Genomic DNA, 22,969 nt, shown 5'->3' with positions numbered 1-22,969 from the left:
ATAAATGAAAATGTAATGTAAAGTGATATGATAACATATATATATATGCATATTTTATGTTTCGAGAGAATGTTGTCCTAACTTTAGAAAGAAGATTCTGAGAACTAAAAGAAAACTTTACTAAAACTTTACTACCCATAATGTTTTTAGAACCAAAAAATGCTAGATCTTTGGTTGTGGCTCTAAATCAGCGTTCCTACATCACACAGAGAGAGAAGATTATCGTCAAGGTCTTGCGATCAAACACAGTTTGGAATAAAACTCTGACAGTGTCATACATTTAGGATGACTATTGTATTGTGTGATCGCTGTTCTACATCTACTGACCAACCAATTCAGCTCTTGTATGTTCACATTTTCTCTTAAGACTTTAGTGGCGTAGATGATGCAAGCGTTTACAATATACAAGTGCAACGTTTTCCTTGTATATTGTACGTTGTAGCCTGAGATTCAGTAGCCATTGCCATCATACAGTCTGCATTGTTGGCTACAGAGACCTGGCTAAGGACAGCATCAATAATGATAAGCTGCACACAAGCTGCTCTCTTAGCTGCGAAGACTAACTTCCTCGTTCACTACCAGAAATAACAACACACACTCCCGGCTCTCAACCAATTACAGGTGCGCCATCTCTGTGAATTACCGTCACCCGTTACTGACATGACAGACAGGTATTACAGCATCTACACTTATGCTGTAGGAGCAGTTTGTGATAATTGTACACAAACAAAATCTGATGCAACCAAAAGTGAAGGTCATTAACTCTGCTGGTAAAACGACAGATTATTACATTTCTAGTTGATCATTTCATTTTGAGAGTTGGAAAGCCCCATCAGTGGAAAATTTAATTTTAATTTTAATTTTAATTTTAAATAAAAATTATTTACCTATAAAGATAGCTTTAAATGTGATTGGATGAAAGTTTTTTTCATGTTTGTGCCAAATGTTTTTTTGTTGAAGATAACCTTAAAATTTGAATTTGTGTTTTTGTGTTTGTCTGTGTGCTTTTGCAAGAGCTTTGTGGTTGAAGTGATGTGGCTCTTTAACCCTTTGAAACCTGACCAAATTGGCTTGATTTCTTTCAAAAGCATGGAAACAATGCAAAAAGCAACGTAAGAGGAAATTACCCAAAAATTAGCAAGAATTTCTTAAAAAGTACAAGAAAAAATATGATCGTTTTAAATGTAATTATTTTCCCTAACTTTTTTTTTTTTTTTTTAGAAATATATATTTTTTTAAATCAACTAATTTCTTGCAATTCTTGTGAAGTTCCTAATTATCTTTTTCCGCATGTTTTCAGAAAACAATTTGCTAATGGTTTAAAGGTTTAGATATTTGTGAAATGCATCTGAATGCAGCACAAGAAAAGAGATGTTAATCATGATTTGATATGTAGCAGAGGGGCAATAAGACCATGCAGAGGCCAGAAACCAATAAGGTGACGCCAAGAAACTGATCAATGGGCTGATGAACAGCAGGTGAGACTGTTGACTTCACTCTCCTCAGAAAAGGCCCTTTGTGTGCACTCGTGTGTCACTGTTTAAGTCTCCCTTTGGTTCTGCTAAGCTGAACCTTTGGGGTTTTTGAGAAGATGAAAGATTGTAATAAAGCGGGTCTACTTTTACTTTTTAATTAAGCATTTTAACCCTTATGGAACTGATGCATAATACGTGCTTTTTATTCTTTTCTCTTTTTTTGTGTGTGTGATAATTTCAGCTGTGTTCATGCACATGGCAAAAATTTTGGTAAGATTGTATATTTTTTATGTTTGATCTTGGAATTTCCAGCTCAACTCCTAGAATAACTCTAAAATACACAGTGTAAACAAAATTGTTCATTCATACTTTAAAATGCAAAACATGCACCATTTAAACCCATTCAAACTGCAATTTTTGATCCCACAGCCATCAAAGCATAAAGCATTGTATAGTTTATAGTTTTATTTTTCTGTCTGTTTGTGTTTCTAGTGCTGCAGCTGCTCTCCATTCACCGGTGCGGTCTGGGCCGTGATATGGTTTGTGGTTACATATTTTTTATTAGTGTGGTGTTTATTTAAATAGCGTTGCGGTTTCTAATCATATTTTGTCCTCTCTGTTGCCCCAAAATCTACAACTCTGCTTGATAGTCAAACTCAATGTTCCCACTAACTGGAAAAAATATCCGCCTGCTCTGTAATTTATTGCCACCAAGTGGAGCTGTCGGGACATTACACGAAATCATGACAGATTTCTTTAATTTATACATCACATAAATGTATTTGTCACTTGATGGTTATGTACTTCACCTTCAAAAAAAACTTGTGGAGAATTCCTGCACATTGTCCTATTACTTTACGAAAAATGTTTCATTAACTCAACAATGTTTCAGTCATCAGACATTCATCAGATTACATAAAAGAAAATTTGAAACATAAATAGATAACACCTAATGTGGCGAGGCCAATCAGCTCCACAGTTAGTGTGTATTTAGCTTATCAGAAGGCACTCCCCACCACCAAATATGTTTTTTCACAGCAAAAAATTTAACAATATACACATAGAATAATATGTATTGTATGTATGTATATGTATAGAAAATCAATGCAAACAATGTCTAACGAGTCAACAGTCAAAGTGCAAAGACTGTAAACAGATTCACTGTAAAATGAAATACACAAACATACATTCACATCCAGACTGACCTTGTTGCAGCAGTTGCGCAGAGCTGCAATCGTTGCAGCTCTGTGCAATAGGCCTATTGTGCAGGCCTAAAGCCTCAAACCCTGCAAATCAAACTGAAAATTAAAATAGAAATGCTAAACACTATCCTGGTGGATTTATCTGTCTTTACATCTCCCAACTGAAAGAAAACCTTTTATAAAGACGTCATGTAGCTTTTCGTATGGTACAATTGGAGCCATTGAACCACAGTTTATGTTTAATGGTGGATAAACTGCAGGGTTGAATAAGGTCATGGATGGTTTAGAAAATGTTCGTTGTGGTCCATGCAAAGCAGATGTAAAACTGCACAGACTCACCTGATGCAAGCAGTATGCTGACATGAGGTGACTTGTGGTTCCTTGTTTGGATAAGCGACTACACCTTTGAATTAAAATTTCGGACTGCAACATTCCCAGTGCTGAAACTGGGAGCCTTTTGCACGTCATCACCCCCTCTCCCCTCTTAATTGCTGTCATGAATCAAAAATGCCAATAAAAATCCTCTTTGGTTGACTCATACCAACATCTTAAATAATGTGCGCTTCAACTCAAACTCTTTAACTGACCCACGGCATAATGCACAAAACACACATCACTGTAACTTTATAACATCAGCTTTACATTTGTTGTCAGGCATTAGCCTCAGTTTGGAGAAAATGTTATGAAGTTCATTCTAGAGTGTCTTTCTAACGGAGAAAACATAATAAAGTGCCCTCTTGAGTACCAGTCCAATGGAAGGACACTCTATAAGGATGTTTACCACCTCCTTTTGAGACACATTAAAGCCTCAATGCCAGACTGACAAATCACATTAAACAAAACAGGAATTAGAAAAACTCCCACATTAGAGTAGGAGTTAAGTTATTTGTAAAGGAAACACAGTGCTCATACGAGATTAATTTAAAAATAGGAATGAAAAAACCCATTTTATCTAACTGAAATGAGAAAAAAACTAAAAGAAAAATAACTCAAATTATATAAAACATTCGTGTCTTTATAAAACTAACTAAGATAAACTAAAGGAAATGTCGTGAGTTTTAGTCTTTGCCAATTTGGTCAAATTTATCAACACATGAAGCATGAGGCCTAAGTGCATATGCTTATTGAGACTGTGTTTGATCTGCAAAACCTTTTCTGGACTTATTAAATCCTACCCCCTAGAAATACCAGAAACAAAAAAATAAAATAATACTAATACTAAAAATTATAAAAACTAAACTACAACTAAACATTTTTAAACAATAGAAACTAAACTTAAATGAGCAAACCCACTCTGGAAACTAACTGAAACTAAATTGAATCCCAAAACAAAAAATAAAAAATAGTAATTAAAAAAAACAAAAAAACAAAAATAGAATTAAAAATAAAAGCTGTAACAACTCTGGGGTGTACAATCAATCTGGAAATGTACATATAGAAAGGTATTTAATGTAGAGCTGTATACAGTTTATAGTTAAAGGTGCATTGTCATCAGCTACTGAAGTCAGTTATAGCCCTTATGATTATACTTTATGAGGTTGGTAAAGTTCCCATCACACACCTGTCACATGATCTCTAATCTGTAACCAATGTAAGACAACTGGTCTGGTTCCAGCCATTATCTGACACACTTTTAACCACTCATGCTTTATTTGAAACTCAGCAAAAAAAGGTCTTTATTGTGCCTAAATGGCTTAGTTAGGAAGTACTCTATAAACATGTTTACTCTTATCTGAAGCCAAATATGTCACTTTAAGCGTAACAGTGGCATATTTGTAATGCAATGCAGAGCTGCAGCATTCCTCAGGTCAGGCTGAGGTGACTCCAGTATGTTTCAGGTGTGTCATAAGCGGAAAATGTTAACCATTGGACTCAAACACCACACCCAGGAGGCAAACACACAACTTCCCAGTGTGAGAGCTGCTATTATGTATTTTCATCATCACATATGCACACATACAAATGCACACAAATGTCATGCCACAACACATGTGCATAATCGTAGGTTTTGCTGTAAATGCTAGTATTTTAAGATCAGGTGATGGCAGACAGACAGAGAAACCAGTGCTGAGCTCACGAGAGGGAGGGGTCTGCCCGATGAATAACTGTGTTGACGTTACATTTTCCTGTTCCACAGCTAGCCCTGTAATGTATTCATAACTCACTCCCACAGCAGGAGAGTCACCTGCTCCGCTGTTACCAAGAGAAGAAGTGTGACTGACCAGCTTCACCTAAGAGAAATAGCTGTGAGTATGAGAAATATGCAGTAAGAACTAAAAACATGATTTATTGTGCTGTGAAAAAAGGCCTGAGCAGGCTAATTAAAGTCGAGTTAATCAGATTAAATAGCTAACACGTGGATAATTCAGAAGTGGAACAATACTTTTTTGTTAACTGACAGATTATATTAAGTCTAACCTGGTGGGAATATGCTGCTTTTGGACTAAAGGTTTGGGGTGTTTTTTTGCATTATAATGTTTTTTGTCTTGTTTTTCTTCTAAATGTTGACAGTGACCAACATTGGCAGTTCTGTTTCAGTACTGTTTAAACTGTATTTTCCTTGTTATTGTGGTGTTGAATGATAATCTTAGCTGCAGGCTGTGTAGATTTGATTTATTAGATATATGTAAGGCCTTAAACCTCACCATGTCTATTTGCAACTACACCCCCAACCACTTTTTGCAGTTGAAAAGTAATATATATGTTGGGGTATATCATAGTATCCTTGACGGATTCAGGTCCAACTCTTGACATATGAGTGCAAAGTATTAAAGTTCTTCATGTTGTGTATAAATATGCATAGTGACTGCCTGCAAAAAGTTGAAACCTGGCGATAGATTGCCCCAGGGTTGATGTTTTTCTGTAGGTCAACCCAGAAGCTAACATTGCCCTGGTTCCTTCAACAAAAACACTGGGATTTTTCCATTGGATTTTAGATAATTGCAGAAAAAAAGCTTTGTGGTAAACAAATGCTTGTGCTACTTACACCTCTTGTTCAGCAAGACAATCTTCTCAAATGAACACCACTTTGAGGATTTTGGAAGCCTAAATATTGACATATTTCATGTTGTAGGACAAAACATGAAAGTGTCTTAAGCTTATTTTAACCACAGACCTTATTTAAGGCTTCTAGCCAAAAACCCATTGACTTCCGTCACTAACTGAGACCCCCATCGAAAGAAGAAGAAAGCAGGGTCTCCCGACACTGCAAACTTTGGGGAGAAGTGAATTATTATGATTGATTTAGCATTAACGTTGTTCAGTCATTTCATTAGTTTTGGTACTTGCCGGTATTTGACCAAATTGGTTTGTCACCGTTTAACTTGTGCAACATTATTTATTTTTATAACAAGCAATGATGATAATATTATTTCTAACTAAATCATAACCATGAGAGTAATAGTAGTAATAGAATTGGTAATAGGGTGTTGGTGTTACTGGTGTAATTATGTGGATGTTTTCTGTGGGAAGTAGGGGTGTGTCTGGTGAGATTACTGGGCCGAAAAAAGAGTGACTAACAAAGCACACCAAACACTGCAGGGTGTATGAGTCCTGAATTTCAAGATGTGCAGAGTTATGCGTATTTACACAATTACTGCATTACATGATTAGTAAAAGAAGGTATGTGGTCAGCTGTGCTTGTTAACAACATATTTCATTCATAAAGGAAGTTCAGCGTTAGTTCAATGTGTGCCTGTATTTTTGCATTTGCTCTGTGGGTGTAAATCTTTCACTTCCTCTGTTTAATATCTTCCTCAGCAACTGATCACCTAACTTCCTTTTTTTTAATTGTTCTGCAGACAATGGCCTCCTCAGGTAACATGTTGCCAGAAAAACAGTTCCAGTGCAACATCTGCCAGCAAATGTTCACTGACCCCGTCACCACTCCCTGCGGACACAACTTCTGCCAGACCTGCATCCAGAGTGTGTGGGACAGTAGCGAGGTGTGCCAGTGTCCCACCTGTAACAAATCATTCACCCCTCGGCCTGAATTAAGCATCAACACAGCCTTCAAAGAGCTGGCGGACACATTTAGAAACATTGTTATCTGTTCATCAGCTTCACCACTGTGCTCAGCCAAACCAGGTGAGGTGGGGTGTGATGTCTGCGCCACGACTTCCCTGCAGGTGAAGGCCCTAAAATCCTGCCTGGTGTGCCTGACATCATACTGCGAAGCCCACTTAGAGCCTCATCAGAGAGTCGCCAGCTTGAAGATCCACAAGCTGATCGAGCCGGTGAAGAACCTGCAGGAGAGGATGTGCAAGAAGCACGAGAGGCTGCTAGAGATGTTTTGCAGGGACGAGCAGAAGTGCGTGTGCCAGTTCTGCACTGAGACTGTGCACAAAGACCACCAGGCTGTTACAATAAAGGACGAGAGTGTGGAGAGGAAGGTAGCGTATTCTCTGTATTACAGGGGTTTCAGGCCCAGACACACTAAACAGACGTCAAATAATTAGTGGCGACAAAGGCCAACTGTTACATCGCCTCAAAGCAACAAGCAACTAGCATTTTGTTCTGTGCCTGCATGGAGAAATAACTCTCCATACCAACAAAAAAAGGGAAACCACAACACTAACAGGATGGATTCAAGACACTAGTTAGCCAGCACATTAAAAATACAACTTGATGTTGAAAAAAACAAGTGATTTATTGTGTGCCAGTGAACAATAACAACTGAAAACTGTTTCTGCGGAAAAAGTTGGTGCAGAACTTCTTCCTTTGGTTGTGGGCAATGCACATTTAATTATATCCTGAATCTTATCCAAGTTATGCGCATTTGCTTGTGTCTAATTCCAGGTCCAATAGTTTAATTTGCTTGTTATATCAATGAAAAACAATGAGGTCTGCCAGCCGAAAGTTTCAGTTTCTATTCTGCCTGTTTAGGTCCAAATAAAGAAGACCGAGGCAGATTTTCAGCAGATGATCCAGGACCGACTGAAGAAAGTAGAGGAGATCAAAAGCTGTCTGAAGCTCAGTAACGTGAGTCCGAATGCAAATGTAATCACTCTCACAAAGCATCTATTTTATTCTTTTTGTTTTTTTGTTTAAATTAGCTGGCAACTTGGGGGTATAATCGAGCGGTTACAACTGCAGCAGAATATGATAAGAGATTGCACCTTGGTGATTTAAAGCATTAATGCAATAGGAGACAGACTTTGTGTTAATATGCGTCTCTTTGTGGTTATTTTGTCTTTTTGTGGTTCCTTTAGATATCTTTGTTGACTTTTTGTGTGTCTTTGTTGTCATTTTGCATCTTTCTTGGATGTATTATTTCACATTGTGGTCATTTTGTGTGTCTTTACAGTTTTATTCATCTCTTTGTTATCTTTTTGTGTCTTTTTGTGGTCACTTTGCATTTCTTTATGGACATTATGAGTCTTTTTTGATGTTCATGTCACTTTGTAGTCATTTTATGTCTCTTTGAAGTTTGAAGTTCCATCTTTTTGTGTATCTTTGTTGTTGTTTTGCATCTGTTTGGTAATTTGGAATCTCTTTGTGGTCATTTGTGGTCTTTTTCAGATGTTTTTGTCACTTTGTAGCCATTTTGTTTTTCTTTGCAGTTCCCTTGCATCCTTTTGTGGTCATTTTAGTTTTCGTAAGTATGGTAATCTGAGTTGACATTTTGCAGGTGAAGGCTGGGACAAGCCTTGACATTTTGGGCCCTAGGCCAGTGCTCTGTAGGCCCATCCAGTATTCCATCAATGTTTCTGGTTCATTACTTTGTCACATAGATGCTGATTTTCTGCTGTTTATCATCATTACGGCAATGATAGGTTTCCACAGTTTAAAATCCTACCTCTGAGTGGCTGTTATATATGGTTGTGCAGTCTTCTGGTGTTTGAAGCCTTTAAACACTATCGCCTGCTGCTCAAACTGGACTGGTTTATGGCAGGGCTATTTTTGGGCTTAATTTCTGATTACAGATTTGTTTATTTTTTTAAGTGCTGCTCTCTTTAGCTCTAACAGAGATGCACATAAGGGTAGGTTAAAAGAACTATTTTGACTGTGGATAAGTACTTACAGCTGAAGGTATATTTTCTTCTCATTTTACATATTCATGTTCACTTTTTTTTATCCACATCCAGGCCAGTGCGGAGAAGGAGATGAAGGAGAGCGACCGTCTCTTTACTTCTCTGATTCGCTCCATCGAGGAGCGACAAACTGAAGTCAACACGGAGATAAAGGAGAAGCAAAAAGCAGCAGAGAAGAGGGCAGAGGAGCTCATTGAGGAGCTGCAGCAGGAAATCACTGAATTGCAGAGGAGAAATGCTGAACTGGAGGAGCTGCAGGACACGGAGGACCATTTGCACGTCTTACAGGTTATAATCAACCTTAAACTGTGATGAATACAAGGATTTTAACCTATCATAGTTCATGTGTCATAAGAAGGTTAGACCCAGATTTAGCATCTCATAAACTCTTTTTAGGGGTATTTTTCGCCATAATAAACAAAACAAATAAAAATCTTTCATCAGTTGAACCAGCTGTCTTTTTAAAGCAATATAGATGCACTAATATTCACATTTCTTCTTCCCTGTTTTTTCCGCTGGTAGAGGTCGCCTTCTCTTATGTCACCTCCACCCACCAGAGAGTGGACGGAGATCGGCATCCACCCTGAGCTCTGTGTTGGGACAGTGAGGAGAGCACTTTCTAAACTGGACAACACGCTGATGAATGAACTGGACAGTCTGAAGAAAGGAGGTAAACACTCTGGATGGAGCATGGCACCAATTGCACATGCTTATCATCAAATATTACACTGAAATTTATGACACATTTTAAAGTTCTGTATCATGTTTTTAACTAAATTGTCTTACTGATCAAACGGATTCATATCATCCTGTCAGAGATGAAGAGGATGCAGAAATATGCAGGTGAGACCCTTATTTGGCATAGTTGTGTGGTTTCAGTGTGTAAAAATGCACTGTGCTTTCATACTATGGCTCACATTCACACATACAGTCATACACTGGTGGCAAAGGCATTCATTCACACTTACACACCAATAGAACTGCCTTTGGAAATAATTTGGGGTTCAGTATCTTGCCCAAGGAAATCTCAACATGTTAACTAGAGGAGACAGGGATTGTACCACTAAACTTCTGATTGGAGGACAACCAGCTGTACCACCTGAGCCACAGCCGCCCCAATATATTGGTTACTACACCAGATCTCCTGATTAGCTGTTCTGTTTTATTTTGGCTGTTGTCCTTAGAGGCTTATCGTCTTCAGACTGACAGCAGATGGGTTGCGAGATTGCATTTGTTAAGAACTGTAGTGAACTGAAGAGGAATTGCATACTGGGAGTCAAGATAAATCTCTTCCAATCTTATTTTATTTCTGATTAATATATTGACTATTGTTGTAGGTTGTAGGTTAATGCCTATGAGAATGAAAATCTGTAGAGAAATATCAAGCAAAAAACAAGCATTTGTAGTGCAAAGTTTTGGTATTACTTGTAGATTTTGTAGTAAATTCTCTTTGTTGTTTCTTCTCAGTCGATGTGGTTCTAGACCCAGACACCGCACATCCAAACATCATCCTGTCAGCTGATGGAAAGCAGGCAGGCCGCGCCGAGCTGCTGCACATTGTGCCTGATAACCCCCAACGCTTTGACCCTGTCATCTGCGTTCTGGGCAAGAAAGGCTTCATGTCCGGGAGGTTCTACTTCCAGGTCAGCATCTTGTTTTATTCGTTTGAGAGCGTTTTAGGATCAGCTCTTAATAACCTCCGTGTTTAAGGTTTTACATTCGTCGTCAATCAGGTTGCAGTGGGGACAAAGACCTTCTGGGACCTCGGCATGGTCAAAGAGTCCGTCAACAGGAAGGGGATGATCACCTCAAAGCCAGAAAACGGCTTCTGGACGGTGCGACTGAGGAATGGGAAGGAGTATCGCGCTCTGGACTCCCCTTCAGTTCATCTTTCCCTTAAGGAGAAGCCGCAGATTGTCGGAGTGTTTACGGATTATGAGGCGGGGATCGTGTCGTTTTTTGACGTGGAGGCCCGGTCTCACATCTACACCTTCACTGGGTGCTTGTTCTCGGAGAGGATCTTCCCCTTCTTCAGCCCAGGTGTTTTTGATGAAGGGAAGAATGTAGCGGGGTTGGTTATCACAGCTGTTAATCATGAAACGTAGACTTGAGGATGCAAAAATGATTTCAACGCACAGAACTGAAGATCAAGATACAACACATAATGCTTGGCTTCTTTCTAAGCATCACACTCATAAACAAAACCTTAAAAAACTTCAGCCAACCACAACCAGTACACTGAAACCATGGCAACTGCTTAAATAATCAAGTATTTCACAATTGTAAATAGGTCTATAGTCCTAATAGAAATATGTTTGACTTAAATGTTAGACAGGGTTATTTTTATTATCATGCAGTGTTCAGAGGCCTCAAAGTAGCTAAGGCATTACGTCATTATAATTTAATTTTTTTAGGGGGAAGGACTGATCTGAAATTAAACCAAAACAATGGCAATTACAAATCAAATCAAAACTTTTTGCATAGCTTCAAGTCATTTTAGTGCACCTTTTGGGCCTCAACCCCACCTCATGTACACTAGTGCCAAACTTAAATGAGTCATCATTTAATGAGACATCAATCCCGTGCAAAACTTACATCTGACATTTTTCCGGTTGTGTTTTGGACAACAGGCTTAGCATGTCGTTGTATTTGCAATACAGACTTGTAACCTAAAACATTGTTTCTGCATTCAAGAGGTGCTGATTTACTTTATGGAGAGCTGAAAACAATTTTAACCTTAATGATCAAAAATCTTTTCAGAATAAAGCCTTGACAAGCATGCTTCAGTCTGTTTGTTTTTTTAAATAAAGAAAGGATACATTATTTTACTCTGACCCAGAATCCTTTTCTTCCTTCCATCCTTTGCAAAACTTTTTGCATCAGTCTCAGTAGAGCTTCAGTGTTTCCATGTGCTTTGCATGCTTAGAGGACACATGCTAAACCATGCAAGAGAAGAAAAAAGAAGGATTTAGACTTTAAAGCTGCACTCATGTTTTTTTTACAGCAGTACCAGCTGTATACACTCGTGTATAATAAATACTGTGTTAGTAAACAGGTGCCTATTTATGCATTCAGCAGATGCAGAGCAATAGTAGCATTCATTTGGAGTTGTAAGTCTGGCCACTAGATAGATGTAAGTCCAGTATTCACTCTACTTTTCACCCTCTTCCAAAGACAGAAAGCAGGCGGGCCTCCTGTTTTGAATAAATAAGCTGTGCTGCTTTAAAAGGCAGAATCAAGGAACAAGAAACAAGAGAAGACAACTCTCAGTTTCTCTTGTTGGACATTGTTTGTTTTAGACAACACAGGTAAATTTTATTATCTTCACTATTAGTAGCTATATGATGATATTTATAATTTAAATTACCCACTTTTCTTAAATTTGTGCTTAAGATGATAAGTCTTAAATTGTATTTAATAATTTTTTTTCTTTTAGGAATTTCAGACAATGGAGAGGGGAATGTTTGGCATTTTGGTACTTTCAGGTGAGGGATTGTGTATATGTTGATACTTTTACTCCATGTATTTTTACAAATATTGTACTTTTTACTGTGCTATATTTATTGTATAGTTTTAGGGTTTTTTCAGATTTTAAATTTGAAAAACATATGATGAACTTATTAAATAAACTGTTGACGTCATGTAAGATTTTTTAAATATAATTAGTGTTTTTTTCTAAAAAAAAAAAAAAGAAAAGCCAACCACTTGCTAACAGCAAGATAAGAATAGACAAAATCAGTCCAAACTGCTGAAAGCCTGAGAGCCGCTCAAAATAACCAGGGATTAAAGATTTTCAGCAATGAGTTGTTAGGAGAGATATTTCCCTTTTTTTTAAAAAAAAAAACTTTTCAGATGTTTTCATAAAAAATAACTCTTTGTTATTGTTCATTTGGTTATGGAATACAGAAAAGCAAAAATTTGAGAAAAGTCCAAAACCCTTCAGTTTTATCTGGTGACCCTTAGGAGAGAGCTCAACCCTCATATTGGAGCATTACGAATTAAGACTAGCTTTATCCGGACCTGCGCCAACATTACAATGCTGTTTAACTAATGATGCATCATTAACATCCAAATGAGAAATCTGGTGATAATATTTAGGTCAGAAAGGCAATTTTTCTTTCAATACTTTAAGTACAATTAGCGAATAATACGTTCTCACTTTTACTTAAGTCAGATTTTCAATGCAGAACCTTTAAATTGTTGTATTGGGTATTATTAAGTTAAAAAAATGTAATCTTTCACTCCTGTCCACAGGTCTCTTCCATTGTGTGTTCTCTTATCTTCATAGTCGGTACAACTTCATCAACACGCCAAAAACTTGGTCGGAGGCTCGTAAATACTGTAGAGAGAAATACATTGATTTGGCCACAATCACTGAAGAACGGGACCTGGTGGAACTAGCTGCTCTGACTGAGCCCGGTGTCCAGTTGGTCTTCATCGGTTTGCACAGGGCTTGGGGTTGGTCGTACCCAGGCGCTGAAGTCTACAGTCAGCGAGAGCTGACCTACTTGAACTGGGCAAGTGGTGAACCCAAACAAAACTTTCATTATTGTGCAGGCATGGGAAAGGATGGAACATGGGTTTCTGCAAACTGCAGCACCAGGATGAATTTCTTCTGCTACGAAGGTAAGAATATGGTTAAGAGTTTGCATTTGTGATACTCTGCAGTTTACCCACAGTTATAAATGTGTAATAAAAGTGATTTTTTTGCCAAAGAAATGCATCTCATTGGCAGCAGGTTGAAATATAAATTGGTGCACAGTCGCAGGGTTGAAGGACGACTCAGACGCCAGAATATATGTTTGCATTGTTTATGTTTCTTCAAACTACGGATATGTAACATTTTATTCAACAGATATGTTGAAACTGCCTGTTCTTTACCTTTTAACAACACCGTGGTGAACATGTGGTCATGAATAGGCACAAAAAAGTTATTAGCTCGGAAAAAATCTTGTTTTGGCTTAACCCTTAGAAACCTATTGCTCTCGGGTGCCTTTGACAAGTATTTAAACCTCTGAAACCTGTGCAAATTGGTTTAATTTCTTTCAGAGTATGAGGGCGCCTGTAGGGTGGGCGGACGGAAAGGTGGATGAGTCCCATTAACAATGGACTTTAATGCAAGAATCGAGCTCACTTCCTGTCTGAATGTGATGTTGATCCTGGGTTTCAAATGCTCTATTGATTAACTGAATATTTATTGAACAACTCTTGTCTTTTGCAGAGTCCGAAACTCGCGTCACTGAAAGGTTTATTTTGAAGAGAGAATTCCTGAGCTGGGCCGATGCTCGGCAAAGCTGCAGAAAACATCACACAGACCTGGCCAAAGTGCGGGACATGATTGATAATAATATTCTGCGTATGATGATTGGAGGAGGCCCGGTCTGGTTCGGGCTGACGGATGTATTCTGGGTGTGGTCTGATGGGAGTGAACGTTCAATCATACCCTGGAAACCCTACGAGCCCCAGTCAAATGGATTCTATGATTGTGCTGAACTTGAGTTCAACAGCAAAACTCTTGCAATAGTAGACGAGAATTGTGCTGTAGCACGGCCTTTTTTTTGCTATGGCGGTAAACAGCTTTTCCTTTCATCCCACTGTATGACACGCTATCAAAATTGCATTTTTAGGATGACTAATTATGAGAACTATACAACACAAAACATGTTTTGTGTAAGAAATTACACGCTCTGATGTTTATATAGATAATAAATGTGAACCTGCACCAGGTTCATTATTTTTCATGTCATATTCCCTGTTATCTTCTTTCCAGACCTCATTAAGAAACACATGGTGAGGGTGGCGCTGACTGCCACCGCCTCGGACATGACACACACTGCTGTGATGGAGTCCACCTTGAAATGGGTGACTGGCACTTTTCACACCTTTGAGGAATTCCTGACAGCTTTTATGACGCCGTGAAATTGTACCAAAAATTTGCAACGTAACGTTTTATATCTCTTTTCTGTTGCGTAGGTGGAGAAAGAGTTGAGCGATGGACTTGCAAGACAAGATGTAAAACTGAGCTGGATCAAACCTCCTGAGAAAGGAAAAAACACAACACAAGAGAAAACATTCAAAACGGGGTGCACCCCATAATTTACATATTTAAATCTTACATAGTTAAATCTTGTTTTTTTTTAACAAGATTTAACTATGTAAGATTTAATAGTTAAATTTAGTTAAAAAAAACCCCAACATAATTTACATATTTAAATCTTACATAGTTAAATCTTGGTTTTTTTTTAACATGATGCCAGAATTCTGTCAAAAGTTCTGTTACTTTAAATTCATTTGTGGACGTTATTACTAAAGCAAGTCTATAAACAGAGTTTCCTATATAAATTTTGGTGACACTGGAATTACTAAATGATTAAATGTACCAAGTAGATGAAAAAAGTCAAAATAAATGTAATGACAGTTTGCTGTGATGAATTTAATAACTTTTTGTAGAAAATGGCCAAACAGATTTATTTATTTATTTATTTATTTATTTATGTCTAAGCAGTGACAACATCTGCAGTCAAATTTGAAACTTAGCATGATGATGTTTTTTTTTCTTTAAATCATCCATGACTGTGGATTAATTCAAGTAAATTGGTGTTGTGATTAGTAGGTTAATTTATCTTATCTCATTTTGGGTATGAGGGTGTATGCATATAAGTTTAGTTAATACGAGTAGATTTAAATCGATAAGGAAGTGGTTAATTAAAATGTAATGACTCACTCATTTTCGATTGTGTAAACCAAGTCATTGTGTGTTTGACCATTCCTTTTGCATCATACTGTTACTGTCGCGTTACTTTTTGTTTGTCTGCTTGTTTGCATAATCATTTCTCTAATTTTTTTTTTTTACTTGTTTAAAATAAATGAATAAAATTTATCAGTCACCTTATATGTAAAACCCCTCAAATTGCATTAGTAATTGAAGGTCCACACATTAGAAAATCATTACTTTTCTTTCAGTTTCAAATAGCTGTGGCACAATATCTTTTTTGTCAATGTCTTAATATTTATGCCAAAAACATTTTGTTATTATTTTGAACATCAATAGGAAAGTTCAGGTTTTAAAGAACATTCAAATGTGACAATCAAGTGTGTTAAAATCCATTTGTGGGCTATGAATTTGTAAAATGTAATATAGTTTCTCTCTGTCAAAAAAAATCTACCCAACAAAAACCCTTATTTTAACCCTGTCATGTTGTAATTTTAACAGAATACATTTTGTGTTCTTTAAATTCTATTTTTTAAATATTGTTTCTATATTTTTACGTTATTCTATTTAAAGTTACTATTGTTATACTTAATTGTTTTGCACCAAAACACTGAGTCAAATTCCTTGTCTGTGTAAATGTGCTTGCAAATAAAACCCGATTCTGATTCTGAATTGTATTATTTTTTGTATTACAGTTTGCTTGTGTTTAAACCATAGTAATCTGCACATTTTTACAAAGAAATATCATTTCAGCATATTCTTACTTTTAAATTAACAGTGTTTTGTTTGGAGCTTTATAGAATATTACTATAAATTTAACACTGTTTCATTGTTTCTCTTTTTACAGTGTTATGATGATTTCACAGCACCTCGCTGTAAATCTTACGGACATTTTTTACAGTGTGGCCCTCTCAGCTGTAGCTGCAGTTGCAGCCTGCGGCCGCTGGAGGCAGCCGAGGCTCCGCGCTGCTCCTCAGACTTGTACGTCAGGAAGAAGGAGAGGAGCCTCTCTCCATGATGGCTGCGACCATTGACAACAGCAATGCCGTGCAGGCGACAAAGAGAAAGCACCTCGGCATCCCCGAAGCTGTCTTCGTGGTACGTGAAGTCTGACATTTCTCCCTTCTGACGCGTGTTTACAGTGGCGTTACACCGGTGGAAACGCACTTTTATCGGTGTAGCCGGTGTGTGGGCGCGTCATGCTGCTACGAGCTAGTTAGCTCAGTTAGCATGAGAGCTAACGGTGCTGTGTGTGCAGGCTGGGCGGCTCCTCACCTCCATCTATGGACATCACACTGTCCGTGTGCTCCCCAGTTTAAGCTGTAAAGTGTTTTAATTAGCTATACGTTAGTCTGTTAAACTGCTTTTATTAATGAATGTCTTGCTAAAGTAGCGTTAGCTGCCTCCTCCTTCATTCATTGTTGGGTTCAACCACCTTAAAGCCACATTTGAGTAAAAAAAATATATATATATTATTTGAATATAAGTCGTAAAGTACCTGTCATTTACTGCTCTAAAGAATCAAAAGTTATTTTTTGATATTAAATGTAATTTAATACAGATCATTCAGATCCTTTTTAAGGGTCACTATTAACTCTGGGTCGACTGATAATGGTTTTATAAGACCGATACCGATTGTTAGTAGTTATTGACACCGATACCAAAAATTTGGAATCAATATGCGTTTACAATAAAAATAAAAATCTCTCTGTCTGTGTTTAGAATTTTAAATATAACAAACTCCAAAACTTTGGTTAAATGCCTGTAACAAATTAAAAGTTCATCCCGTGCTGACACTTTCCTTGCACTTTTTGATTATTTGATTTTATCAGCGATCATTAAAATAAAGTATCAATACAGGCTATAGGCAAAATGCCAAATATCAGCCCCAATAATCATCCAGGCTGATACATGTGCTGTAAGTAAAGATCCTCACTGACAATATTTGTTGGTGTTTATTTAAAGGAAAAAAATAAACAATAATGAGCCAATATATTGTTATTGAATCTTGTTCTTAAAATACAGATATGGGTCAGTATTTAATGTCTCAGCTTGACTGAGTGCTCTCTCGTCTGCTGCATTTCACAGGAGGATGTCGACTCTTTTATGAAGCAGCCAGGAAACGAGACGGCGGACGCAGCGCTGAGGAAGCTGGACGAACAGTACCAGAAATATAAATACATGGAGCTCAACCTGTCTCAGAAGAAACTCAGGTAACACCAGTAAGAAAACCTGTGGGATAATGGGGAAGATTGTAATTTCTAAAAAAATAATTTCAATATATATATAGTAAAAAAGATAATTGAGGATTGAGTATCGGTTGATTCTTCATTCCTAACGCAGTACGCTTAATGTGTGTATTTAAAACTCTGTGGTTAAGATTTTAACATCGTTGACTTTTATTGGAACGTTTATTATCATTTCTAGTTAATAATCGATGTATTTGTTTGTGATATTGTCTTGATTTGCAGGTTGAAAAGCCAGATCCCACAAATCACACAGACGCTAGAAATCCTTCGACACATGCAGAAGAAAAAGGTGCGTGTCGTCTTTGTAAAGAAAAGTTTAAATGTCAAACAATTTTTAAACTCTTTTTAAAACTCACATTCAACTTATGGCTTTCTTTTGACTGATGGTATTTTAAATCTTTCATTGTTTTTTTAAATTTACTTCTAGTTTTTGCTTTAAAACATTTTGTAACTTTGTTTAAAATGAGCTGTATAAATGTCAATACTACTCCAAATAATAATAATAATAATAATTCATAATTTTATGTATGGACTGAATCTTTTTTTTTAATACTTAAGAACCAGGGAGTCTGATGTCTGAGTGCTTCTTGAACCAAAATTTCATGATTTCAATGTTATGCCAAAATGTACTTTTAACAAAACCTATTACTTTAACACAAAAAAATGTGTTCTATATTCTAAAATTGCAAATATTCTCCTTTTTTCACCAAATTCTATTGTCTTCTTGTACCCACATTAATGATTACATTTGATAAAATGATAAGTACATTATACAAAAATAACTAAATCTTCAATGGTATTGTGTAAATCATTAAAGAAAGCAAAACAAAACTGTGTTAGAAAATATAAAATACCTCAAGATCGAAATTGATTATTAAAAAAACGTTACAATGGACGCCCTTTTGACCAGTTTGCTGTGATGTTTTCTGTCCCCAGGAAACCACAGCGCCCATGGAAACACACTTCCTATTGGCTGACAATGTTTACTGCAAGGCTTCAGTGCCGCCCACCGACAAAGTCTGCCTATGGTTAGGGGTAAGTTGAGCTCAGACAAAACAAAAGACGAGCATTTGGCAGAAATTCTAATTTCAGCGTCACTTGAAAAAGATGAAAGATAAACCTAAGAATAAGAGAAGAAAAACAACTTTTCATTGTTTTAATAATCATTTATATCAAACCAGGAGCTATCAAGGCTATCCAGTCGTCAGAAACAAACGTTTGTGTTCCACGTTTTTACAAACGAAGGATTCGTTACATTTGTACGTTATTTCGTAGAGTTTCAAACTTAATGTTTCTCAATAACGCTGTGATGAATGTGGTTAGGTTTAGGTACAAAAAGCTCTTGGTTATGGGATGATTTGGATTAAAACACCAACGCTTAGTGGCTCAAGCGCAGCCGGAAAATGCGGCATTGTGTCAGTCGAAACGCTGTGATGTGCAATTAAGGCACCAATGGCTGTGACACAAACACCGGTGGAAACGCCAAAAAACGGTAGGTTAATATCATCCAGGTTTAGTGGCTCAAACGCAGCTGGAAAACGCTGCAGAGGGTTTACCAAAACACAGTCCATGTTGTTGGTTTTAGACTGTTTTGCTCTCCTGATGACAAAAGTCGGCTTATACGTCGCGCCACTTTACAAAGGTTATTATGATGCATATGAGAGCGCAAATGAAACGTTTTTGTGGTTTGCAGAAATCTACAATGTGAACATTTTCTTTTGGTCACTGGGCTGATGTTTGGGGTAAATTGTTCATAACTTAAATCCTCTTTACATCCTCTATTCCCGCCCACCCCCGACATTTTCCCCCCAAAAAGGCTAACGTCATGTTAGAGTACGACATCGATGAAGCCCAGGCTCTCCTAGAGAAGAACCTATCCACGGCATCTCGTAACCTAGAGACACTCGAGGATGATCTGGATTTCCTGCGAGACCAGTTCACCACCACCGAAGTCAGTATCCTTCCACCACGTAGTCCACTCAAACCGGGCGTACTGTGACGAAAGTCTTGTAGAGCTACTGGTGTTTTTCTAACGTATACTCATGTTTTATTTGTTGTTTTTCATAGTGACGGGAGAAAAATAAGCTCATTTTTGAGGAGCTGACCAAACCCTTAGTGTTTATTTTTTCAGTTTTTTACACTTAGTCAGAGGAAGTTTTTTTAGAGGTCTAGTTTTTTATTCTGTTCAAAAATTACATTCTAACATTCAAACAATACAAAGTGGTTAATTTATGATGGCCCAATCAGTGCAACAGACAAAAGAAAACATTAATAATACATACATATTTCAGAAAAATGAACACCAACTTGTTTTAATGACTGAAATCAGGCATATTTACAGCCAGTGAATTTAAAAAATCTGCTCATTTATGTAAACTACTCGATAATTTAATCAAAGTATTCTCATCTGAGACAGAGTTGTCTTTAATTTCGTGAAAGCAGCATCTTATTGTGCCAAATTCCATTTTGCTATTGTTTGGTACAGAATAGATTCAGTGCAGCATTTTATCAATATTACTGCATCACTGTCAGATCTCCCCAACATTTATGCCTTCAAGCATCAACTGAAGTCAAGAGTCACGGCACAAAGACGGCTCGTGTTTGCTTTTGCATGATCTCTTTTGGTAATGGTAGTTTTTTTAGGTCCTTGTTGAAATTTTTAGAAGAAAAATGTACATAATAGCATCAAGGCAAACAAAACAAAAAGCACTCAAACTATACCTACCCTTTTCATTTAGAATATTTGCACGTGTAATCCATTTACTTTTAAGTTTTATAAAAAAGAATAAAACAAAATAAGAAGGACTTAAAATGAGAAAAGTTAACAAATACTTGAAAAAGTTCATTTTTAGGACAAACAGGATAAGGGATTTGGGACAACTGCTTGTGATTCTGGACCAAAAAATAAAGAAGTTAGAAAAACGAAACTAAGAAAATCGTCTGTCAGTAAAACAAGTTTTTCAATAATTATGAACTACCAAAGCCACGGGAAGTCCTTAAGTATAGAGATATTAAAATTGTTTTAATCAAAGTTTATCCTGATGTCGCTCTGCTGCTGCTCCTTAACTCGCCGCTCCCCTCAGACATGGCACGAGTCTACAACTGGGACGTGAAGAGAAGGAGCAGAGAAAACCTCCTCAAATCAGCAGACAAGTCTTAATATCCACAGGACAGCGTCCACGTCCTCCTCCTGCTAACCATCTTCTCCTTTAGTCAACAGTAAACAAACCCTGCCCCCCCCTCCACCGAGTCATGTGTATGTTCACCACAGAGCTCGAAACATCAGAGCGCATGTTTGAAATATTTCTCAAAGCGTTCTTGATTTAAGATTTTTAAATCAAGCGCGCCTCATCGTTTTAATTTTGAACGTGCCCTCTGTTGGGTCGAGCTCAAACATCCACCACTACTGTTTTTCTGTTGATTTGTTACTTTTTAAAGTATTTTTTCAAGTAAAAAACTAACAAAAACAAAGGCAACGAGGCAATTTTGTATTCTTTTTAATGATTTCAGTATGTTCCTGTTATCTTTGGCAGACTAATGAGTGAGGGTTCTCTCGCAACGTCTTTTCTTTCCCTGCATTTTTTTCCTCTTTCTTACTGACCTGCACTTGTTTTTGTTTTTTCTTCAACACGCAACAGCATTCACAAGATGTGGGACTTTTTTTGAGTTGTTAATTCTTGAGTCCGGTTGCCATTATACTCCGTAGAATCTGGCTCGTAGGATGACAAAGTTCACAACGCAAGAAGAAGAATACATAATAAAAACTAGTTCTGCCTTGTGGCTTCAGTTTTCACTTGAGAGGGATTAACTGTTCTCCTGCTCCACATCTGCTGCTTCTCCTCCATCCCTCGACCTTCCACCTCCTCCTCTCCTTTAAGCCGCTGTTCTGTCTGTATTTATTTGTCTCTCACTGTATCCATTAAACAATGAATGAAGTAAAAGAAGAACATTTGGGCAAAGAGATAAGACCTTGACCTGGTGTCTTGTTTATTTCTCTGATGAGAGTTCGTAACACTCAGGCGACAAACAGTGTTGTCAAGAACCTGCAGTTACAGTTGCGTTTTTTTGGGTTTTTTTGATGTCTAAAATAAGGTTAACACAAGCTTAAGGGACGTTAAAGTTTTGTTCTATTATGTTAAAAACTATGCAACACCTGCCAACGTAATAACAGCCTGCAAACGTAATAAACCACAAACGTACTACAAATCTGCAGATTTTAATGTAATAATCCCACAGACAAAATGGATATTACATTTGCAAAGATTTGTTACGTTCGTGAAAATCTCCCTTCCCACAAAAGTATTATGAAAAACTTGTTTATTTACTAATACACCATGGGTTTGAGTAAGCTCTAGAAAAAATCGCAGTTTCGGGTAAAGGGGGTGAAAACGTGTCAAAGCAGAGCTCTGAGTAAGTTAAAAATAAGTTAGGGAAACATTACGCGCAATAATAACTTAATTAACAAATCCATCTTCTACCTCCTCCTCTGCTTTTTCTGTCTCTAAACAAATAGTGTTTAAAAAAGAGTCTTTTTATTGAATTTTCTAATGCCTGTGTGGATTCTAAAATGGACAATTAACTAAAATGATGAATTTCTTGAATTTTATGTTGTCTTTTTTTATCGATTTCTTTTAAATTTGGCCCATTTATTAACACATTTATTTGTAGCAACTTTTAATTTCCTGCTTTTATTACTCGGTTAGATACAAGGCAATCAATGCATGCACTTCAGAGCCTTTTTGTCCACTGAGTGAACTGGAGATTGTCTTCAGTTCATCCCTGTTCCTCCTCCTGGAGCTTACTTTTCCCTCTCCCACTAAAACCTGACCATTTTCCTTTCTTTCATCTTGTCCTCTTACAGTTTCAAACTTAAGAAGCCTTAATAAGCAGCCAGCTGAGGAAAAATCTTAAGGCATTTTGACTGAATGTATTTGTGCAGAAAGCTGCTTCTCTGACTGTAATTTTAAGCAGATTAACTGACTGGTTGTAATTTCTCAGTTTTGTGTCAGTGCTTCCACCCAGTGGTAATACGGTGAACTGCAGCACATCATACAAAGACAAAGATATCATCAATAAAATGTATTAAAAGTATTAAAGTTAAAAAAAAGTACTAATTCTGCAGTAAAATGATATATATCACTTTTTTCCCGCCTGATACTTTTATCAGGGGTTGGCTCCCTTCAAAGGGTGAAATGGTTTTGTAAAAATATTCAATATTATAATTGAGCATCAATGGAAAAAAATAGCTTTTCTCTTTGAAATATTGGTAAGTAGAAGTTTAAAGTTACCTAGATTGTTA

At 37.1% G+C, this 22,969-nt stretch overlaps 3 protein-coding genes across 6 annotated transcripts; all 3 read left to right on the top strand.

Annotated features, from left to right (window-relative positions):
* Positions 1 to 1,458: 1,458 nt before the first annotated feature.
* On the top strand, positions 1,459 to 11,490 carry LOC121962151 (E3 ubiquitin-protein ligase TRIM39-like). Of its 4 annotated transcripts, none has more exons than XM_042512352.2 (10): positions 1,459 to 1,478; positions 1,968 to 2,014; positions 4,851 to 4,923; positions 6,478 to 7,068; positions 7,562 to 7,657; positions 8,764 to 8,997; positions 9,232 to 9,379; positions 9,526 to 9,552; positions 10,177 to 10,352; positions 10,443 to 11,490. In XM_042512352.2, exons 4-10 carry the CDS (start codon positions 6,481 to 6,483, stop codon positions 10,812 to 10,814), a joined length of 1,641 nt encoding a protein of 546 aa, XP_042368286.2. In that variant the 5' UTR covers positions 1,459 to 1,478; positions 1,968 to 2,014; positions 4,851 to 4,923; positions 6,478 to 6,480; the 3' UTR covers positions 10,815 to 11,490. The 4 variants fall into 4 exon arrangements, with proteins under 4 accessions (XP_042368286.2, XP_042368287.2, XP_087930222.1 ...); XM_042512353.2 differs by lacking the exon at positions 1,459 to 1,478 and adding an exon at positions 1,495 to 1,745 and having other exon boundaries at positions 4,854 to 4,923; XM_088074096.1 differs by lacking the exon at positions 1,459 to 1,478 and adding an exon at positions 1,495 to 1,745.
* A 47-nt stretch (positions 11,491 to 11,537) lies between these two features.
* LOC121962433 (macrophage mannose receptor 1-like) lies at positions 11,538 to 16,080 on the top strand. The gene is made up of 6 exons (XM_088074108.1): positions 11,538 to 12,017; positions 12,146 to 12,194; positions 12,964 to 13,335; positions 13,931 to 14,278; positions 14,480 to 14,571; positions 14,683 to 16,080. The coding sequence occupies exons 2-6, from the start codon at positions 12,158 to 12,160 to the stop codon at positions 14,803 to 14,805; spliced, it is 972 nt and encodes a 323-aa protein (XP_087930234.1). The 5' UTR covers positions 11,538 to 12,017; positions 12,146 to 12,157; the 3' UTR covers positions 14,806 to 16,080.
* Positions 16,081 to 16,360: 280 nt separating this feature from the next.
* Positions 16,361 to 21,644, top strand: vbp1 (von Hippel-Lindau binding protein 1). Its single transcript, XM_042512798.2, has 6 exons — positions 16,361 to 16,519; positions 17,510 to 17,634; positions 17,893 to 17,959; positions 18,607 to 18,705; positions 19,487 to 19,625; positions 20,754 to 21,644. The coding sequence occupies exons 1-6, from the start codon at positions 16,436 to 16,438 to the stop codon at positions 20,828 to 20,830; spliced, it is 591 nt and encodes a 196-aa protein (XP_042368732.1). The 5' UTR covers positions 16,361 to 16,435; the 3' UTR covers positions 20,831 to 21,644.
* Positions 21,645 to 22,969: the final 1,325 nt, after the last annotated feature.

This window comes from Plectropomus leopardus, chromosome 23 (genome assembly GCF_026936395.1).
Source record: "Plectropomus leopardus strain MGB_pleo_1.0 chromosome 23, ASM2693639v1, whole genome shotgun sequence".
Classification (NCBI taxonomy): domain Eukaryota; kingdom Metazoa; phylum Chordata; class Actinopteri; order Perciformes; family Serranidae; genus Plectropomus; species Plectropomus leopardus.
This window is presented reverse-complemented; position numbering and strand designations above follow the sequence as displayed.